Below are 22,417 nucleotides of genomic sequence, written 5' to 3' on the forward strand. Positions count from 1 at the left end.
AACCTGGTTTTCTTACAGAAAGGAATGTAGGTGAAACCAGGGGCATAAAATGAATCGGGACTAAAATCTGCTAAAATGATAATTATTTACTCATCATTCGAGATTAGTCGGGCTCAAATGAAGATTTATATGGATTTTAAGAACAAACTATGACTAAATATGAAAACTAGACAACCTGGTTTTCTTACAGAAAGGAATGTAGGTGAAACCAGGGGCGTAAAATGAATCGGGACTAAAATCTGCTAAAATGATAGTAATTATTTACTCATCATTCAAGATTAGTCGGGCTCAAATGAAGATTTATATGGATTTTTAAGAACAAACTATGACTAAATATGAAAAAAATCATTAATTTTTCCGACTCAATATTTTTTAGCCTCCCCCGGCCCTGGGTGAAACCATAAGCTTCTCTGGTGCACATCCAAATCATTCAGCTGGTTCTGCAGGTACTCTTCTATCTGTACTTTCTTATATTGTTTGCCAGTACATTTTATATCGACAAACTGCACAATACACCTCGATCTCATACACAGGTGAACTCCTGCATATGCTTTGTGATGTCATTGATGATCGATAGACTTGAAAAAAAATTATGACAAAGATTCATAAAATATCTACTTCCATCCTAATTCAGTATTCAATATTATTCATCCCGTATCATCATCAAATCAATTCTAATAGTTCTTCTTTAAATCAGTACAAATATTGTTAAATACCTCGATGATGGTTGTCTTCCCGTGAACCAATCATAAAATTACCTCTGTATAAATCCATCGGAAATAAGACAGTTAATATCCCAATCGAATACACCCCGTCAGTTGTCAAACTCCTCGAAACGTATTAATCACTTTAGAAAATTTGTTCCACTGGCGCTAGTCAGTCCCAGAGTTGGTGGTGGGTGCTTCTGGGCTTTCGAAAAACACCCATTTACTCCATTGTTTAGAGAAGTAAAACCCCACCTTCCGCTCATTTGATTGATCAGCTGAATTAGGCAGAGTTTACATGGTCATGATCATAGTCTCCCATTTCCCAGATACGCGAATTATAGTGGATTTATCTTTATCAGTAATTTCTGTGGAGATGCATAATCATTATAAGCTCCAATATAAAAATTTAAAGTTAGTATGGGCATTTGTGTTGATAATTTGCGCAATGTTAACAGGATTGCTCCCAAGTCTTGGACGGACTCTTTCAAAGTCTTCTCAGGACCCATCTGCACACTGATTTGTCTGCCAACTAAAAAATCAACAATATGTTACTCACTCCGTTTTTCTTAAACGAGGTTAAAATTTTTGACACAAGATGGGTTGACAGTATAATAAAATTAACATTTTTGTGAATAAAAATTTTGGTTGTATTATTTTATTTAGAAAAAGAAAATCTTGAAAATAATATTATTAACTACCCAGTCAAATCACTTAAAAGTATATGTCCAAAATTAAAGCGGCATATAAAAAAACCGAGAGAGAGTATGTACTAACCTGTTTCCATAACAGTTTACAAGTATAAGTTATACTCCCTCTCTATTTTTTTATATGACGCTTTGATTTTGGGCACATATTTTTAAGTGTTTTGACCGGATAATTAAAAATATTATTTTCTAAAATTTTTAAAAGAAAGTAAAATTGAAAAAAAAATAGAAAGCTGGTATTTTTGATAAATTTCCAAACATAATCAAGAACAATAATTTTTACTATCCAATCAACTCATTTACAGATGTGTGTCAAAAATCAAAATATCATATAAAAAACAACAATATGTTACTCCCTCCGTTTTTCTTAAACTGAGGTTAAAATTTTTGACACAAGATGGGTTGACAGTATAAAATTAAAATTTTTGTGAATAAAAATTTTGGTTATATTTTTTATTTAAAAAGAAAATCTTGAAAATAATATTATTAACTACCAGTCAGATCACTTAAGTGTATGTCCAAAATTAAAGCGGCATATAAAAAAAAGGGAGGAAGCATGTACTAACTGTTTCCATAACAGTTTACAAGTACAAGTTATACTCCCTCTCTATTTTTTCTATGACGCTTTGATTTTGGGCACACATTCTTAAGTGTTTTGACCGGATAGTTAAAAATTTATCTTCTAAAATTTTTAAAAAGAAGTAAAATCGCAAAAAAAATTAGAAAGCTGGTATTTTTGATAAATTTCCAAATATGTAATCAAGAACAATAACTTTTACTATCCAATCAACTCATTTAAAGATGTGTGTCAAAAATCAAAATATCATACAAAAAATAGGTATACATTTTTTTTAATAGATTATACTCCCTCTGTTCCAAAATAATTGTCAGCTGTGACATTTTGCAAAAGTAGCTGGGGGGTAATAACAAGACCTTAGTCAACCCAAGCACAGCAGACAGCAGGCATAAGGCATCAGGAATTTCACAGCACCATTATCTTTCTCTTATTAACTGTGAAGGGAACAGAGTATGAAGTAGCAAGAACCTTCATATTTACACAGCCATTGATCTGTCGTGCAACGAATTTCAGGGAGAAATTTCAAAGGTTACTGGAGAGCTTAGATGGCTTGCATTGCTCAATTTATCTCATAATAGTCTCACAGGACCTATCCCATCATTGCTGAGAAAAATGAAAGAACTCCAATCTTTAGATTTGTCCTCAAATCAACTGACAGGGGCTATTCCACCTCAGTTAACTGCATTGACATTACTTTTCTCTTTATATCCTTTCCTTTTGTATGTACCTATGCTAATTATCTGATTATCAAAATTATAACAAAGCTTCAAGATTTTTAACAGGTGAGCTTCCACTAAAAATTTGCAAAGTCACTTCCCTTTCGCGTCTCATTATGTCAGATAATGGGTCAAGTGGTGCACATCCACAGTGTTTGGGGAACCTTTCTTTGCTTGGTTTCAATAATCTTGCTAATTATCAATTTCAAGGACCAATACCAACGACTGTCCAAGACTTGTCTGTGCATATCTAAACATCCATAACAATCACTTTGAAGGTTTGTTGCTGCAATCTTTGACAAACTGTAAACACTTACAAATTCTTGATATTGGAAACAACAAAATAGGTGGTACATTTCGGTCATGGCTATTTATTTTGGAGAGCTAGATGTCCTAGTTAGGGCGGTAATTCAACTAGAGCAAACCGAGTTTTGAGCGGAGCCAAATTCGAGCCAAGTTTAATCGAGTCAAGCCGAGTCGGCTCGTTTAGCTAATCGAGCCTAAAACTCTGCCCGAACTCGACTCGTTTAATTTCACGAACGAGTCAAGCGAGTGAGCTCGTATAATTTTAACTTAATCGAGCCTAAATCTCTACCCGAACTATTGGCTCGTGTAATTTCGCGAGTAGAATCGAGCCGGCTCGTTTTATTATAGAAGCCGAAATTTTTGCCCGAATTTGGCTTGTTTAACAAGCCGATCTTTCATCAAAAATTTCAAACATTTCTGAATATGTATTTTCAGAGAATTTCTCCAGCACTCTTAAGGCCTATAATTATTGCAACTCTCACGTTATGGACCACTGTGTATTTTACAAGCACGACGAATCATGTTGTCATTATGGACTCCCCAAGCCTTAGAGGACTCATTCCAGGTCTTAGGAGGACCACTGCCTAGCTCACCCTTTCGGAGTGATGTAAATTATTTTCCAAACATTAAAAATAAATAATCAGATTAATCAATACAAAATTAAAGATATAAAATCAGAATAAATCCTAAACTTTGAATATACAAAAAAAATTATAATTGTAAATTATACAATCAAATTAAAATTGAATTAACTTCCCTCACACTTAAAATTTATAGCGATCAAATCAAAATCGAATTAACTTTCCTATTACTAAAATTTAGTTACAATATTATTAGATAAAGAGAATATATAATAATCAAGGGAAAATAGATTTTTTTTTTTTGCCACTCAACTTATTGTTTTTTAAGAAACTTACCACCCAACTAATTATTTTTTCCTTTTGCTCACTAATGTTAGGTTTGGATTTGTTTTTAGCCACCAACTAAGGTTCGGATTTGATTACTAGCATTATGATAATTTTTTTTGTCACTAAACTTATTGTGTCTTTAGAAACTAACCACTCAACTAATTTTTTTTTAATTTACTCACTAATGTTAGGTTCAGTTTTTTTTTGTCACTGAAGTTAGGTTCGGATTTGATTATTAGCATTACATTAATTCTGTGTAGCATTTTTAAAATATGGCTCATAAGAATTTTACACGCATTTTATGACTTTTAAAAGATGTAGTTTCATTAATAATTTTATTTTTTTCTTCCGAATTAAAATTTAGCGTTTGAATTTTACACACAAAAAATCGAAAGAATAAGTTATGAAAGTATGCTTTATAAGAGTCTTAAAATACGTGCTAAACGGTAGAAAAAACTGTAAACTAATGAGAGGTACATAGGGAGTAATAATAACATAAAATGATGCACAATCATCGAATTAAGTTTTCCTCTCTCTATATATTTATTTTGAAAATTTTAATAAGATAAAGTTATTAAAATTTATGATATAAATTTAAGAGATATCTTAGATTGAGTGGCAAAAATTTAGTTGGGTGATAAATTTCTAAAAACACAATAAATTGAATGGGAACAAAATCTATTTTCCCGATAATCAAAGTGACGAAAAATCAAAGTCATCTAATAAGTCCAGAAAAAATATGACCATTAGTATATCGGAATAATATTCACACATTTATATACGAGAATATATGGTCCACAAGTTAGTGCACAATGTCCAAGAATCTTTATTAAAGTAACACGGCAAGCATGCAGCATATAAATAAGAGTGGGCACTGGGCAGTATGGTATTGCATTCATAACCCACTTGAGGAGAAATATGGCACACTTCCTAAAGCCTTCTCACCTTCTTCTCTTTGTTTTCTTTCTCTCGTTACTTCAATCCATTCTACTAACAAGACCAGAGGGAGAAGCTCTTGTGAAATGGAAGAATAGCCTTGCCCCTTCTTCTTTTCTCGATTCTTGGTCACTCACCAATCTCGATGATCTTTGTAACTGGACTGGCATTACTTGTAACTCTGCAGGTTCAGTTTCTGAGATTAACCTTTATGAGAAACAACTTGATGGAATGCTGTCCGAGTTTAGTTTCACTTCATTTCCAAATCTTAACAGTCTCACTCTCGCATACAACTTCTTCTCGGGTCCAATACCACCAGCCATTGAGAATTTAACACAGCTTCAATATCTTGATTTAAGCATCAATAGTCTCGATGGTCCCATTCCGTTCCAGGTTAGCCATCTTCAGAGGTTGCTCGTCTTAAACCTGTCACAGAATGCATTGCAAGCTCCAAATTGGTCCCAATTCTCTCCCATGCCCTTTTTGTGCAGCCTCAACCTCAGTAGCAATCCTCTTGCGTCGAAATTCCCAAATTTCATATCCAATTCTCATGGCCTGACTCACCTTAGCCTTGATCAAAACGAGTTTACAGGTGATTTAGCGCGTGAATCAATATTTGCCAATCTGCATAATCTTGAAGTCCTCAGTCTTGTTGGCAATTCTTTTGAGGGGCCATTTCTGCCAAATATATTCAAGCTTTCCAAATTAAAACGTCTCACCCTGTCAAGTAACAAATTTTTAGGATCAATTCCCAATGACATAAGGTTGCTTTGTGATCTTGAATTCCTGTATTTAGGAAACAATTCTTTTGAAGGACCGCTTCCACCAAATATATTCAAGCTTTCAAAATTAAAACATCTTGTTCTTTGGAGTAATAAGTTTTCAGGTTCTGTTTCCAATGATATAGGTTTGCTTTCTGCGCTTGAACTTTTGAATCTTCACTCTAATTTTTTTGAGGGGCCGCTTCCGCCAAATGTATTCAAGCTCTCTAAACTAAGGTTTCTTAACCTCTGGGGTAACAACTTTTCAGGTTCTGTTTCCAATGATATAGGTTTGCTTCCGGAGCTAGAAATCCTCAATCTTCACTCTAATTTTTTTGAGGGCCGCTTCCGCCAAATATATTCAAGCTCTCTAAACTAAGGTTTCTTAACCTTTGGGGTAATAACTTTTCAGGTTCTGTTTCCAATGATATAGGTTTGCTTCCTGAGCTAGAATTCCTCAATCTTCACTCTAATTTTTTTGAGGGTCCGCTTCCGCCAAATGTATTCAAGCTCTCTAAACTAAAGTTTCTTCATCTTCGAGGTAATAAGTTTTCAGGTTCTGTTTCCAATGATATAGGTTTGCTTCCTGAGCTTGAAATCCTCAATCTTCGCTCTAATTTTTTTGAGGGGCCGCTTCCGCCAAATGTATTCAAGCTCTCCAAACTAAGGTTTCTTTCCCTTAAGGAAAATAAATTTTCAGGTTCTGTTTCCAATGATATAGGTTTCCTTTCTGAGCTTGAATACCTATATCTTGACTATAATTTATTTGAAGGAAGTATTCCTATTGGACTGGGACTCTTGACTAACCTCAGCTACTTAGATCTAAGTTCCAATAATCTCAGTGGCTATATTCCATCTGACATTGGAAACCTGAAGCTACTAGTATTTCTTGATCTCAGTTCTAACCAATTGACTGGACCGCTTTTAAAGATCGTTTCTAATCTCACAAATCTTATGAATCTTGATGTGAGTGATAATAGTCTTAGTGGAAATATTCAGAGTGACTTGTGGAAGAACTCTATATCCTTACGTTACATTAATTTTGCAAATAATTATTTGTCTGGGAACATTCCTAAGGAATACAACGATCATCCAACTTTGGAATACATCAATTTAAGTGGGAACCATTTTACAGGTATATTTTTCTCTATATATCTTTTCCTTTTCTCATATGTAACTAAGCTGGTAATCTGATTATTGCAGTTTTACCAAAGTTTCAACAATCTTGACAGGTGAGCTTCCAACAACAATTTGCAATGTCACTTCCCTTGCGGTTCTTGTTTTGTCAAATAATGGATTAAGTGGAGCACTTCCAAATTGTTTCGGGAAACTTTCTGATAGATTGCTTTCCATTAATCTTGCTAATAATCAGTTTCGAGGAACAATACCAACTACTTTCTCCAGGAGTTGTCAGGTGAAATATCTAAACATGGATAATAATGAGTTTGAAGGATTCTTGCCCCCATCTTTGGCGAACTGTAAGCACTTGAAAATTCTTGATATTGGCAATAACAAAATAGGTGGTCCATTTCCGTCATGGCTTTATGTACTTGGAGAGATAGAAGTCCTTGTCTTGCGATTAAATAAACTCTATGGTACAATAAGTGGAAGGAGCGTAAAAGATCCCTTCCCCAAGTTGCGGATTGTGGATCAATAGACATCGGCTAAAAAGCGATGTCTATGTAAAATCAGACCGATGTCTTCGTGGGTGATGAGAAAAGTAAGTGCATTACACATCGCTTTCTAGCCGATGTCTATAACCTATTTACACATCGTTTAATATGACAATCTGATGTATTTTTTAACAGTAGATACCTTCACTATAATTTCAGTTCCTCATTCCTATGCCCTCTATATCATTTTAAACTTGTCACATGCTTAATAAAATGATACTTTAACATCTTAAAACTTGTAAAATAGATGTATATGATAACCTTTTACATCATGCTTTTATAGGAAGTGATGTGGTACCCTTCTTTTCTTTAAGAAAGCGATGTCTTTGTTCTTGTTTTACATCAGTGATTTTTATACTCTGATATCTATTATATAGTTTAACATCAGGCTTTTTCTTGTTAACTGATATGTATTCATTCTTATGACATCGCTTACTAAGTGATGTAAATGTTAGTTTTAAATTGCCATGAATCCTCCTGTTTCTTATGAATCCCCCTGTTTCATTTAAATTTCCAACAAATTCCAAAACAACACCAAAGCTATACTAATTAAACAACCAATTACCAACGTCTAGCCTACCATAACAGAACTAAAACAAAACTAGCTAGCAAAACAATACTTCCGCAAAAGCCAAATATATTACCATCAATCATTACCAATCAAATTACATCCCACAATCAAAGAAACTGCACAAATCCTAAATATTAACCAAGCAACCATAATTTACAAGCAGTTCACCATGTACTCCAGCAACCATAATTTACCAACTACATTTCCCTCCATTTATCAACAAAATCTACTTAGCTAGCTAGTGTCACTGTCTTACATAAACTGAACTAATTAAAGGAAACCAAAGTTCTCCAATAAACCAAAGGCCTGTTTATAAGAAGGACTCGATATGGCTAAGTGTCTCAAACCGAACCTCGTCAAGCTCAGCCTTGGAACAAATCACTTTTCGATTCTTGGATGCCCACTGAAAAATGTAAAACAATAACATTGAATTATACCTAAATTTATATGTACACCATTTAATTATATCAACAATGGATTAGGCAAAGAAAAATACCCTTTTAAAAAATGTCATTTCATTGTCCATGACAATCTCTTTCATATACCGCATAATAACATAGCCGCATTCAGTTCCACCAGGCTGTTTAGGACATCCCTATTTAACCAAAAAAAACTCAAAATAGTAAGTAAAGTAATGCCCCTGGTTCTAAGCATCAGTAGCACAAATTGTTAAAAATAAATACGAAAGCTTACTGCAATATATTTGAAGCTTGGGGCTTTATTTCCCCTTCCGGCCTGAACATTGAAAGTAATCACAGCCCTGTCATCTTGGCAGTGTTAATAATGCACATGCATTTATATCTCCATAAGAAAGATAATCAATAAAAAAATAAATGAAAATACCTTGATATTGCTTTTTCCAAGTTGAGGAAACTAGTTGAACGAGGCAGAGGATTAAGTATGAAAACCTCGCCACCCCAAAACAGAACCAATACCCAATGGAAACTATTTTTAACAAATATTTATGAAGAACACAATTACTATCAAAATCATATAAATTTTATTTTCAGTCATGTAAAAAACTAAATAAAAGAGATTTATAATAAATAAGAAAACACTTAAGCTACTTACTTGCTATTATGCGGCATCAAAAAGAGACGATCAGGATTACCCTCTTTAAATCGATTAACCAAGTTATCTTCAAAAGAATTGTTCATCAAGTTCAGCGAGGCTCCAGGATCACAAAAAGCAAATTGATCATTAGTGCCATTTTCACGAACCACGCAATGCAAGTATCTACATTGTAAATGAAATGAAATTATATAAAATTACACGAATATGAATTATAACTAAACAACAGTCATGATCTAGAAGACAGTAATTAAAAAAAGTTTACTCACGCCATGTATGCAGCAATTGCTGCTTGGCCAATCATATTAAACTCCATCAAGGCGACTATGTTTTCATACAATATGAAGATTCTTTTCTCGATACCAAACACCTCAGCATCACACGGGATTTGAATTGAGTCTCCGGAGGATTGCATAAATGTTGTTGCATGTTTATACAACAACCGAAAGCGTTTTGGAACATTTTTATTGATCTCCATGTTATGAAACAAGGACTGGACTTTATCTAACTCGGTTTTAGGTTCCTTTACTTTCCGTTTACCTTTCTGAAAAATGAACAAAATTAATTTAAAACAAAATATAGGGGTAACATATAATAGTACAATCCAGTACAACAATTATGTTAAAGTACACACCATAGTAGGAATAGTAGGAGGGGCATTTGGGAATATGATCAAGTCGCGGGGCCATGAGACGTACGAGCCAACAGCTTGCTCTACTGTTTCAATCTCACCTGGTACCGGTTTAGGAATCTTGGCTTGTCCTTGAATTGGGCCATCCACTGAGACGCGAACACATCCAGGCTCTATCGGCACTCCATGTATAGATTTGTTCATGTTATCATCATCAAACAACAAACCAAATGCCACTTTATTTTCTATTGTGCCTACAGCCAACTCACATTTTCGTGGACCGGCCTACACACATATATTTAAACAATTATGACGAATGCTTGAAATATGTTGAGCTAAATTGAATAAATGTGCTAGTTATTTTACCTTATTCTCTGGTGGATTAGGTTCCAAGTCAACTTCAATCATCTCTGGTTCCAGTTTTTTCACCACCTCTGTCTTAGCTTCTTTGACAGTGTTTGCCTCACAACTTGCTTTATCAGAAGCAATAGGAGATGAAATATTTGCTTTGCTGAGCAAGGCCTTCATTTCAGCCATCTCCTGCCTTGTCTTCTCCATTTCCATGGCCATCTCTTTCTTGGCTTTCTCCAGCTCCGCGTCCCTCTCTCGATCCCTCTCCAACAACTCAGCTTTGGTGATTCTATTTCTTCTTCCTGGTGGTATATTAAAAAAAATTGACGGGCTCACAAAGCCTCCAACTCCTCGAACCCTCCCCGAATGTTCAGGAGTTTGTAGGGCCGTAGTCAACACATCTCGACTCCCAGAAGGAGTGAATTCCCCCTTACTTTGCTGCTCTAGTAAAATATTCTGACATGAAAAATATGAACATACAAATCATCATCTAGTGAACCTCATCATCAATATTAACTTTAATTTTACGAGCCTTTTAATTTTAAATACTCACAATTCTTTTTCCTATTTCAGCTAGGTCTGAATCCTCATCATCAGCATCATCAGCCTCATCATCATCAGTATCATTATCATCATCAATTTTAATTTTACGAGCCTTTTGCCACATGAGAGCCCGATCAGGTTCTTCATCGGCAGCCAAAGTTCCTTTCTTGATCTGATTAAAATCAAAAAAAAATTAAAAAGGCCAAGATATGTAAAATACAATTATTTAGGTTCAATGCTTAAAATACAACTATTTTTATACCTCTTCTTCCAATAATCCAATGTAACCCTTTCTTGATGTCCGGTGAGGATATTTTCGATTACTCACCCTCAGCTTTTGTTTTTCACTAAAAGACTTCAAATATTTTAAATAATATTAGAATACTATTTTTCAGAATATAAAAAGACATTTATATCACAATAAAGCAGAACATAAAATATATTTCATACCAGAAATTTCGAGGTAGTCCTCTCAGCAACAAAATTTTTCCAAGCCTCCTTTCCAACAAAAGCATACTTCTTTGGAGGCTTTCGTAATTTCTTCTTCTGCCCAAGATACGGCCTCACATAATCTCTTGTTAAATTTGCTTTAAAATTCCTCCACTTTGCTCCTGCAGACCTGATCAACCCCTTCTCAAGTTGCTTAGGAACTTTAAATGTCTCCTGCAACCAATGTTAATTGACAAAATTTACAAAATTATACTCTAAATGAGTAGAAGCAAATGCAAAATTTACAAAATGCATAGGAGATTACTTATTTTTATACCTTCACATCAATCCATATTTTCTCCTTTAGTTCATCAGGTACCTTTGACCAGTTAGGATAATCAATCGGAATCATTGTCCTAGCCAACATTCCAGTGTAGGATTGTAGACTGTGCCTTGCATCCCCTGTAGGAACTCCATGTGCATTACATGAAACCTTTGTTTTCTTGCCCTGCGCCTTCCTCACCACCACTTTATACATAGCAGAAACCCCTCGGGAACCCCCACGCTTTTTCTTTGCTGTTTCAGATGTTGTAACTGTTGCATCCGTTTCCTCCACAGAATTCACATTTTCTCCCTGAGGTTCTGTTGTCAGCTCCAACCTTTTATCTGATGCCTCATCCGACTTTTTGGAGTCTTCATGGAATTGTACTTTGGTTTTTTGCTTTTTATTTGCCATTTATCTTCTTCAATCTGAAAATGAAACATATATAATCCATTAGTCACAGGCATATATACGAGCAATTACAGGATAAGCAGTTATAAAGTTACATAAGCCTACATAAGCCGTTACAAAATTGTAAAAATGCATAACTAAACATTTACACAGAGTGAAAATTACAGGAGTCTAATTACACAGAGTAAATTACAAAGTTGCATCACATATATTACATGACTTGAAATAATGTTATCACAGAGTAAATTACAAAGTCTCATCACAAAATTAACTATTACATGACTTGAAATAATGTTATCACTTCTTAACCCAAGTGCCCTTAATATTTTCTCTAATACTTTTCTCAACATCATCACCGACATCACATGTAGGAATTTGGCAGCAGAATGGAGGATTTTCCATGGTTGTGTCTCCTAAATCATCATCGTTATACACCTCTTGGTAGTCTCGAGTTGTAGAGGTTAATACGACGGACCACTTGGCATCCACCGGATCTTCAATATAATAAACTTGCTTTACTTGATCTATAGACACGTATTTATCTCTCTTGTGGCCTTGTCGACTTAGATCGACAAGTGTGAACCCAAGATCATCCACCTTAATTCCCTTGTCATTGTCCGCCCAATTACATAAAAACAGTGGGGCTTTGAATGCATGATAATCCAGCTCCCATATATCTAGGATAACACCATAAAATGTCAAGTCACTTTCTACGGGGTTTAAATCTTTAGCGCTAGACACTTGGACAGTTTTAGCAACTAAAGACACTCCGCTGTTTTGAACTACCCTCACATTGTCTCGCTGTTTTGTAAAGTATCGGACCCCGTCTACTAGATAAGCTTCGTAAGTCATAACTGAAAATGATGGTTTTCCAGCTATCCATCTTACTGTCTCTGAAACTCCTCCAGGATTCTCCACCATTTCACTACTGACCTACACATTTCATAAACAGAAATTATCCTAAATTACTATAGAGAAAATAAATTAGGCACAAATGAAACTATAAAAATACTAACTTTTTCTAGAAACCAATCAGCAAAACTGTTATTGTGCTCTCTCAAGAGCCAATGAACGCTTTTCTTTTTCCCACGATGGATTTCCTCTAGATACTCCTTATGCATTCTGCCAAAAATTATATATTCATTAAAGAAGTAGTTTATACAGAATGTATATATTAATTGAACAGCCACAAAATTAAAAAAATCTTACAAGATATATGGCTGTACTTCAAGGTTGTTTAGAAGAACGTGTAAATGAGCTTCATCCCTCTCTTTTTCTTCGATTGATTTCATTACCGCAGCAGATAATGGACCACTTAACTTGCCTTCATCTTTGCGAAGACCAGCAGTGGTGCAAGTTTGCTTGACAAACTCTTGGCAGAATTCAATCGATTCTTCTCCAAGATAACATTCTGCTATACAACCTTCGGGGTAGTAACGATTGCGTACGTAACTCTTCAACACCTTATTAAACCTCTCAAATGCATACATCCATCTATAGAAGACTGGCCCACATAACCGTAATTCCCGAACCAAGTGCACTATGAGATGTATCATTACATCAAAAAATGATGCAGGAAAATTTTTTTCTAGCTCGCACAAAGTTACTATTACATCTGATTGCAATTTATCTAGTTTAGATACGTCGACAACTTTGCTGCATAAAGCATTAAAGAAGAAACACAATCTAATTATTGTGACCCTGACTTTTTTTGGAAGTACCGCGCGAATTGCAATAGGAAGTAATTGTTGAAGTAAGATGTGGCAATCGTGGGACTTCAACCCAAACATTTTTAATTCTTCCATGGAAACACAGTTTTTAATGTTTGACGCGTGTCCATAAGGAAGTTTCATGTGCATTAACGATGACAACATTTTCTTCTTTTCTGCCTTGGACAAATTAAAAATCGAAGGAGGTAAATAGGTCTTTCTTTCTCCTTTTTGTGGAGCTAGATCAGCCCTAACCCCCATGTCAATCATGTCAAGACGAGAAGCTTCACTATCTTTAGACTTATGTTTCATATTCAGTAGTGTGCCAATCAAGCTATCACACACGTTTTTCTCCACGTGCATAACATCTAGACAATGACGGACATGGTGAAATTTCCAATACTCTAACTCGAAGAAAATTGACTTTTTCTTCCATGGACAGTCAACCTTCTTTGACTTCCTTACTTCTTTCCCAAACTGAAATTCAATTTTTTCTTGCTGCAATAAAACCTCTTCTCCCGAAAGAGGTTGACGTGCCTGCCCTAATTCTTGTTGTCCATTAAAAGCAGCTTTTTGCTTCCTATATGGATGATTTCTAGCCAAGTAACGTCGATGACCTTGGTAACACATCTTCCTACTATGGCTTAAATACTTTGCAACAGTATCATCACCACATATTGGACAAGACATATAACCTTTATTAACACATCCGGACAGATTTCCATATGCGGGAAAGTCGTTTATTGTCCATAATAAAATTGCTTTTAAAGTGAAATACGACTTAGTGTGTGCATCATAGACATTTGGTTCACCTTCCTCCCACAACTTCTTTAAATCATCGATTAGAGGCTGTAAATATACATCAAGGTCATTACCAGGCTCATGAGGACCGGGAACTAAAACTGTTAGCATCATAAACTTCCTCTTCATGCATAACCACGGAGGAAGATTATAAGTCACTAGTACTACTGGCCAACAAGTGTATCTATTGGTTAGACCGTTATTATGCGGGTTTATACCATCTGCAGACAACGCCAAGCGAATATTTCTTGCCTCACTACCGAAGGCAGGCCACCTATAGTCGATATTTCTCCAAGAAGGAGAGTCGGCTGGATGCCGCATCTTTCCATCTTCTATTCGCTGCTTTGCGTGCCAGGTAATCAGTTCAGATGTAGAAGGAGATTTAAACATTCGCTTCAATCTCGGAATAATTGGAAAATACCACATTATTTTAGCAGGAACATTAATCCTTACTTTACCATCCTTTCCTAACTTCCAGCGAGATAGACTACACTTAGGACACTTAGAAGCATCAACATATACCCCCCGATATAGTATGCAATCGTTTGGACATGAGTGGTACTTTATGTATTCTAGGCCTAAGTTGGATAATGTTTTCTTGGCTTCATATGCATTAGGTGGCATCACATTTTCCTTAGGAAGGAGAGAGCCAACAGTAGACAATAAATCTGTAAAGGCGCTATCACTAATTCCAAACCTTGCTTTCCAATTATGCAGTTTTAGCATCGACTCCAATTTGGTACATTCACTACCCTCATACAAAGGCTGTTGAGCATCAGCCACAAATCTCCTAAACTGATACGACTCATTATTGTACTCACTTGAATTATACGCAGCATCACAAACATTGACTGTTTGTGATGCATGACCAGGGGAATGCATCGATGCAGGGTCAAGCGTAGGTGCAGGGCTAGGGGCATTGTCATGAACTGTTGATCCAGTGATTCCACACCCTTGTGTGTGCCAAATCCAATCAAGGTATCCCAAACTAAAACCGTATTCATATAAATGTCCCCTAATAATCTTAACTGCAAATTTTTTAAAGTTAACACATCTTTTGCAGGGGCATGGGATTTTTTTAGTATCACTAGCATTTTCCTCGGCAAATATTAAAAACTCTTCAACCCCGATTTCATAGTCAAGTGTATCCCTATCTTTGAAAATCCAAGACTTGTCCATGTTATTCTCAAACTACCTGATTGTCAAATATGATATCAAATTACATGGTAACAAAGATCCAAACACAATATACAATTACATTTACAAACTAAACAAACACAAATATATTTACACAGCTGTGCATAAAACATAAAAAACAAATCCCAAGCTCTAAACATATATAAAACAGTACATAAAAAAGAAACCCCAAGCTCCAAACATATATAAAACATATATACAACTACACGTTTAATTTTCACATGCATACATATAACTACAAAAAGTTATACTTGCAACCGAAACATTTATATAAATATAAAGAAGAATATAGAAGAATATATATACCTAAAACCCAGCAGCTTTGAAACCCAGCACCTCCAAAATCCAGCAGCTATCCAGCAGCTTCGAAAACCCAGCAACTACCCTAATCTCCAAGCTTCAAATCTCCAAGCTTCAAAGAACCCTAATCTCCAAGCTCCACTCGACCCTAAGCTTGAAGATCGAACCTTAAGCTTGAACACAGCAGCTTCAAATCGCGCACAAATCGCACCTAGGGTTTAGAAGAGAGGGAATCAGTTAATAGAACATTTGAAAGGGGGTTTAGAAGAGAGGGAATCAGTTAATAAACCAAGAACGAGGATTGAAGGACTGAAGGATTGAAGAAAATCGCATACCTAGGTTTAGCTGTCGAGAGAAAGGGGGAAGAGCTGCTGTCTGAAAGAAATATGTATATATGTCCCGATTGTTTTCTTTTGAATGCTTTTGTTTTAATTTTGATTTATTTTTAATGTTTTTTTATTGTTTTATACTGAGGCGGGAGTGAATGATATGTTAAAGGGGGGGAAAACAGTAGGGGGAACTAATTAAAAAATTGACTAAGGGCGGGGGAGCGGAGGGCGCGGGCTTTAATATTTTTAAAATTGAGATTAGACATCGCTTAATAAACAATGTGATGTGAAAAAATTTTAAAGTGAGAGCTTAGACATCACTTATGTTAAGGACTGATGTAAAGATACCAGAAAGACATCACATATAAAACGAGCGATGTAAAAAAGGCATTTTACATCGGTGACACTTCCGACTGATGTCTAATGTGCGATGTCTATTGACGAATTTCTAGTAGTCTCCAAAGGATATTTATCTTTCCATCATGATGCAGCAGTCTCCTTAACTGTGAAGGGAACGGAGTATGAGGTAGCAAAGAACCTTCATATTTACACAGCCATTGATCTGTCGTGCAACAAATTTCAGGGACAAATTCCAAACGTCACTGGAGAGCTTAGATGGCTTGCATTGCTCAATTTATCGCATAATAGTTTAACAGGACCTATCCCATCATTGCTGAGAAATATGAAAGAACTCCAATCTTTAGATTTGTCCTCAAATCGACTGACAGGGGCTATTCCACCTCAGCTAACTGCATTGACATTTCTAGAGGTCTTGAACCTCTCGAAAAACCATCTTAGTGGAGAGATTCCTCAGAAAGGACAGTTCAGCACATTCAACAATGATTCTTATCTAGGAAACTCCGCGTTATGTGGATCACCTTTGACGAAGAGATGTGCAAACACAGCATCACCTCCACAAGAAGTCGGAAATGGTGATGAAGATGATGCTGGAGATGAATTGACATGGGAAGCAATCGTGATGGGATATGGATGTGGACTGATATGTGGATTGTCATCTGCGTACATTGTTCTCAAACTAGGAAAGCCTTGGTGGTTTGTGAGATATATCGAAGTACTGCAACTGAAGTTGATGAAAAGATATGCATGAAGAATGGTACTGCACTACAACAAAAACAGCATCACACAACGGTTTTTGCCCGTTGTCTGATACCCAAGAAAACCGTGGTCTATTGCGATGCCGTCTGATACGCGCCTCAGACAACGTTTTATTAGTTAAAGGCTTGTCTATAAGGCCATGCTACGATGGTAACAAAAACACTTGTATGTTAGCTTCCTGGTCACACAACACTGTATGGAACCCTTGTTTAAACGGCTCGTAAACAACACAACAAATAAAACACTTGTCTAATTACAACAACGGTTTCTTGAAATATTGTCTGAAGTTTCTTCACACATCGGCTCTAAAAACAGTTGTCTAACGTGCATCATTACACAATATCACAGTTAAGATACCGTTGTCTGATTGAATTTACTAGACAACACTTTTTAAACCGTTGTAGGTTGTAGGTGTTGGACAATAGTTTTTCGAGGACGAAAATAAAGTGTTGTGTCTTTGTTTCGGCCAACACTTTTTCCAGCGTCCGTTGTCTGACTAGTGTCGTGTGATGCCAGTTTTGTTGTAGTGCTGGTTGATCCAGACGAACTAGAAAGTTGTTGTCCTGGTAGACATTTCTGAACCATTTGTGTCCTGGCTGAATAAGTATTTGGTATTATGTAATAATCCGTTTGGTTGGGACTCAAAATGATTTCTCTTGCTTCAGGGGTATTAATATTAACCTTCCTATCTTGATCAATGTTAAAGCAAATTAAATGAATGAAAAAACAAAAAGTATGCATCAAATCCGCTCCTGCTGTACCTAACAATTTAACAGCACCCTTCCACACTGTTCATACCTAATTTGCGTGTAATATGAAAACTAAGAGGCATGGCTTTTGTCTTTGAGAGAACTTATTCCAAGTCTTCTTCGGAGGCCTACTGCCTCAACAACCTTTCAAAGACTATGCAATAATCCACGTGACAGAAAAACCAAAGTCCAATTAGTATTATAAGTTCATAAAAAATACTATAGGATCATTAGCATTAGCATTACATTAGCATACAGCATATATATAAATAGAAGAATGCAGTGTGGTATTGGATTCATAATCCAATTGAGCAGAAACATGGCACACTTTGTAAAGCCTTATGACCTTCTTCTCTGTGTTTTCTTTCTCTCATCACTTGAATCCATTCTTGCAACAAGACGAGAAGGAGAAGCTCTTGTGAAATGGAAGAACAGCCTAGCCCCGTCTTCTTCTCTTGATTCTTGGTCACTCACTCATCTCGATAATCTTTGTAACTGGACTGGCATTACTTGTAACTCTGCAGGTTCAGTCTCTGACATTAACCTTTTCAACAAACAACTCACTGGAAAGCTTTTCGAGTTTGGTTTCACTTCATTTCCGAATCTCAACAATCTCACCCTCGCAGATAACTTCTTCTCTGGTCCAATACCATCAGCCATTGGGAATTTAACACAGCTTCAATATCTTGATTTGAGCAATAATTATCTCAATGGTTCCATTCCGTACCAGGTTAGCCATCTTTCAAAATTACACGTCTTAAACCTGTCAGAGAATGAACTGCAAGCTCCAAATTGGTCCAATTTCTCCCCCATGCCTTATTTGACCATCCTCGACCTTTATCAGAATAATCTTATGTTGGAATTTCCAGAATTTATATCTAACTCGCGTAACCTGACATACCTTGACCTTTCATATAACAAGTTCACAGGCGATCTTGTGCGCGAATCAGTATTAGCCAATCCAGGTGATCTCGAAACCCTCTATCTTAATGAAAATTCTTTTGGGGGGCCATTTCCACCAGACATATTCAAACTTTCCAAGTTGAGAGTTCTTGCCCTGTTCAATAATCTTTTTGAGGGGCCGCTTCCGTCAAATATATTCAAGCTCTCTAAACTAAGATTCCTTTTACTTTGGAGTAATAATTTTTCAGGTACTCTTTCGAATGAAATAGGTTTGCTTTCTGAGCTTGAAGACCTAGATCTTCACTCCAATTTTTTTGTGGGGCCGCTTCCGCCAAATATATTCAAGCTCTCTAAACTAAGAACCCTTTTCCTCTTGGGTAATAACTTCTCAGGTTCTATTTCCAACGACATAGGTTTGCTTTCTGAGCTTGAACACCTATATCTCGACTCCAATTCTTTTGAGGGACCTTTTCCAACAAATATTTTCAAGCTTTCCAAATTAATACAACTTGGTCTCGCAAACAATACAAATTTATTTGAAGGAAGTATTCCTCCAGGACTGGGGCTCTTGACTAACCTAGAGGACTTGTCTCTTGCTTACAATAATCTTGGTGGCTATATTCCGTCTTCCTTTGGAAACCTAACACTACTAGTATATCTTAATCTCGCTCGTAATCAATTGGTTGGAACACTATCAAAGACCATTTCTAATCTCACAAATCTATGGTTTCTTGATGTACATCATAATAGTCTCTCTGGGAATATTCAGAGTGACTTCTGGAAAAACTCTACATCACTGCGCGCGTTACATTAATTTGGCAGACAATAATTTGTCTGGGAACATTCCTAAGGAATATAATGTTCTTCCGATCCTGGATCACATCAATTTTAGGGGGAACAATTTTACAGGTATTTTTCTTTCCATATTTTTTCCTTCTGTTGTATTCAATTATGCTAGAAACTACAGCCTCTGTTTTTTCAAATACATATCGTTTAACTTTTTGGCACAAAACTTTATAATAATTCTAACTAAAAGGTCAATGAACTCAAAAATGTGTGTCAAAAAGTCAAACGTCATTTATCTGAAATCAGAGGGAGTATATATTACTGTTTTACCAAAGTTTCAACAATCATGACAGGTGAGCTTCCACCAACAATTTGCGATGCCACTTCCCTTTCGATTCTTGATCTGTCAAATAATGGATTTAGTGGTGCAGTTCCACATTGTTTGGGGAATCTTGCGGATAAATTGATTTCGATTAATCTTGCTAATAATCAGTTTCAAGGACCAATACCAACAAATTTCTCCGAGAGTTGTCGTCTGACGTATCTTAACATCTATAACAATCACTTCAAAGGTTTGGTTCCCCAATCTTTGGCAAACTGTAAGCACTTGCAAATTCTTGATTTTGGAAAAAATGAAATAGGTGGAACACTTCCGTCATGGTTTTTTACTCTTGGAGAGCTAGAAGTCCTGATCCTGCGATCAAACAGATTTTTCGGGAGAATAACTAGAAGGAGCATACCACGCCCCTTTCCCAAGTTGCGGATTTTGGATCTATCCAACAATCAGTTCACCGGCTATCTGCCAATTTTATACTTCAAGAATATGAAACCAAATGATAATAATTATGATTATTTCAACAACACAAACGAAGCCTATTACGTTTATCAAGTTTCTATCACATTAAATGTGAAAGGAAGCGAGCATGAAGTGACAAATATTCTTCATATTTACACGGCCATTGATCTGTCGTGCAACAAATTTGAAGGAAAAGTTCCAGACATTACCGGAGAGCTTAGATGGCTTGCATTGCTAAATTTATCTCATAATAGTCTTTCGGGGCCTATTCCATCACAACTGGGAAAAATGAAAGAGCTCCAGTCTCTAGATTTGTCGTCAAATCAATTGACAGGTGTTATTCCGGATCAACTTACTAGTATGACATTTCTTGCAAGTTTGAACCTCTCAGAAAACCATCTTTCTGGGAAAATCCCTCGGAAAGGACAGTTCAGCACTTTTGGCGAAGAATCTTACTTAGGTAAATCGGCCTTGTGTGGAGTTCCTTTGACAAAGAACTGTATAGACGATGTGCCACCTTCACAAGTTGGAAATGGCAATGATGAAAATGTTGATGAAGATGATACCGTTGATGAATTCAATTGGAAAGTGATCCTGATGGGATATGCATGTGGATTAATAGGCGGATTGTCTGCAGGATACATTGTCTTCACAGTCGGAAAGCCTTGGTGGTTTTTGAGATACATTGAGACACTGCAGCAGAAGTTGATCTGATGCGCAACTAGAAACAACGTTATAATCTTAGAATGACTTGTGTCTTTAAACAGAGTTAGGAACTTAGGATGACTTGTGGTGCTATATTTTTTTTTTGAAAAAAAAAAACATATTTTTGTAATTTTTTAGATACAGATGTTAAGAAGGTGTTGTATATTCATTTTTTACCCAAAAAAAAAAAGAGGGCTTATTTCATGAAAATTAGAGTTTTATGTATTTTCTCCAGAAATTAGTCCTTATTTCTGAAAATAAGGTTAGTCAAAACGGTCACTACACGATTGGTAGCCTTTCAGTTCTTCCTAGTGTCCACTACAGTTTCATTCCTTACCAGTTATTTTATGCTCTGCACTGCATTATGCAGCTTTCATATTACTGACAGCTAATCTCCTTCCAACACTTTGCGATGCGAAGCAGGGACGCATAAGTATTTTTATATGTGTATTAGTTTTGAAGATTAAAGTTGCATGGACAATTGTGTTGATAATTTGAGCAATGTTAACCGGGATAGGTCTTCTTCTCTCTCCCAAGTCTTCTGAGGACTCATCGGCTCAGATTAGTCTATCCAAAAATTATGATCTGACGGCTATTGGCACACTAACGATTTACATATCACTTGAATATTACTGGATACCCGCATCTTGTTTTAAATGGCGTATATCGGCTAATAGTTCAACGATGGTGACAAATCCCGGTGATCCAAATAATTGATTGTCGCAAAATTTTCCGCTTACATCCAACTAACACGTATTAGGAAAAAAAATTATATAATTAAACACGCTCATGTATCTATATCTTTTACAAGATTGTAAGTCCCCAATTCTATGTGATATTAGCTATATGTGACTAGAAGGTTTAGAAATACTAGATTATCAAGATTTCTTTTTATTCTAGCTAGTGTTGAGTTATATTTATTTTCTTCAAACAATCAATACTTATTTTTTATTAATATGTGAAACTCCAATATATATTATTATACGATATATTATGAAAACACTATATTTTGTAATGTTCATCTTATCCTACCAGCAAAATTACATCGCTAACAAAATTATATCAATTTTATTTTATAAACTCAAATAATTTAATTTATGAAACAACTCTATGAGATTCTTATCATGAGTTAGAATTCAAATAAATAAAGAGTTCATATTGATAAGTGGAATTGATGTGCAAGTAAGGGGTATAAAAAAATCTCAAAATAACTCCAAAAAGCACATGACATGTTTGATTTAATAGAACTGGTACATAAACAGGGGGACCATTATATTTATAAGCAAGTGACCAACAATAGTTTACTACTGATATTTTGTGATATTTTTTGTGATATTTTTTGAGACCTTTAACATTATTCTGTGAAGTGGTATACTACTGTTACTAGTTCTGAAACTTCAAACAAAGTA

At 35.7% G+C, this 22,417-nt stretch overlaps 4 protein-coding genes across 4 annotated transcripts; 3 read left to right on the forward strand and 1 right to left on the reverse strand.

Annotated features, from left to right (window-relative positions):
- The first annotated feature begins 4,836 nt into the window (after positions 1–4,836).
- LOC108212965 (LRR receptor-like serine/threonine-protein kinase FLS2) lies at positions 4,837–7,272 on the forward strand. Its single transcript, XM_064090199.1, has 3 exons — positions 4,837–5,905; positions 6,028–6,750; positions 6,848–7,272. Exons 1-3 carry the CDS (start codon positions 4,837–4,839, stop codon positions 7,270–7,272), a joined length of 2,217 nt encoding a protein of 738 aa, XP_063946269.1.
- A 4,642-nt stretch (positions 7,273–11,914) lies between these two features.
- LOC108212966 (uncharacterized) lies at positions 11,915–15,306 on the reverse strand. The gene is made up of 3 exons (XM_017384679.2): positions 12,827–15,306; positions 12,634–12,739; positions 11,915–12,550 (listed from the first exon to the last, which is right to left on the reverse strand). Exons 1-3 carry the CDS (start codon positions 15,304–15,306, stop codon positions 11,915–11,917), a joined length of 3,222 nt encoding a protein of 1,073 aa, XP_017240168.2.
- Positions 15,307–16,383: 1,077 nt separating this feature from the next.
- LOC108213353 (receptor-like protein 9DC3) lies at positions 16,384–17,061 on the forward strand. The gene has a single exon (XM_064090200.1). It carries the CDS (start codon positions 16,384–16,386, stop codon positions 17,059–17,061), a length of 678 nt encoding a protein of 225 aa, XP_063946270.1.
- A 1,029-nt stretch (positions 17,062–18,090) lies between these two features.
- On the forward strand, positions 18,091–21,200 carry LOC108212967 (receptor-like protein 33). Its single transcript, XM_017384680.2, has 2 exons — positions 18,091–19,630; positions 19,861–21,200. The coding sequence occupies exons 1-2, from the start codon at positions 19,456–19,458 to the stop codon at positions 21,015–21,017; spliced, it is 1,332 nt and encodes a 443-aa protein (XP_017240169.2). The 5' UTR covers positions 18,091–19,455; the 3' UTR covers positions 21,018–21,200.
- Positions 21,201–22,417: the final 1,217 nt, after the last annotated feature.

Source organism: Daucus carota, chromosome 3, assembly GCF_001625215.2.
Source record: "Daucus carota subsp. sativus chromosome 3, DH1 v3.0, whole genome shotgun sequence".
NCBI lineage: Eukaryota > Viridiplantae > Streptophyta > Magnoliopsida > Apiales > Apiaceae > Daucus > Daucus carota.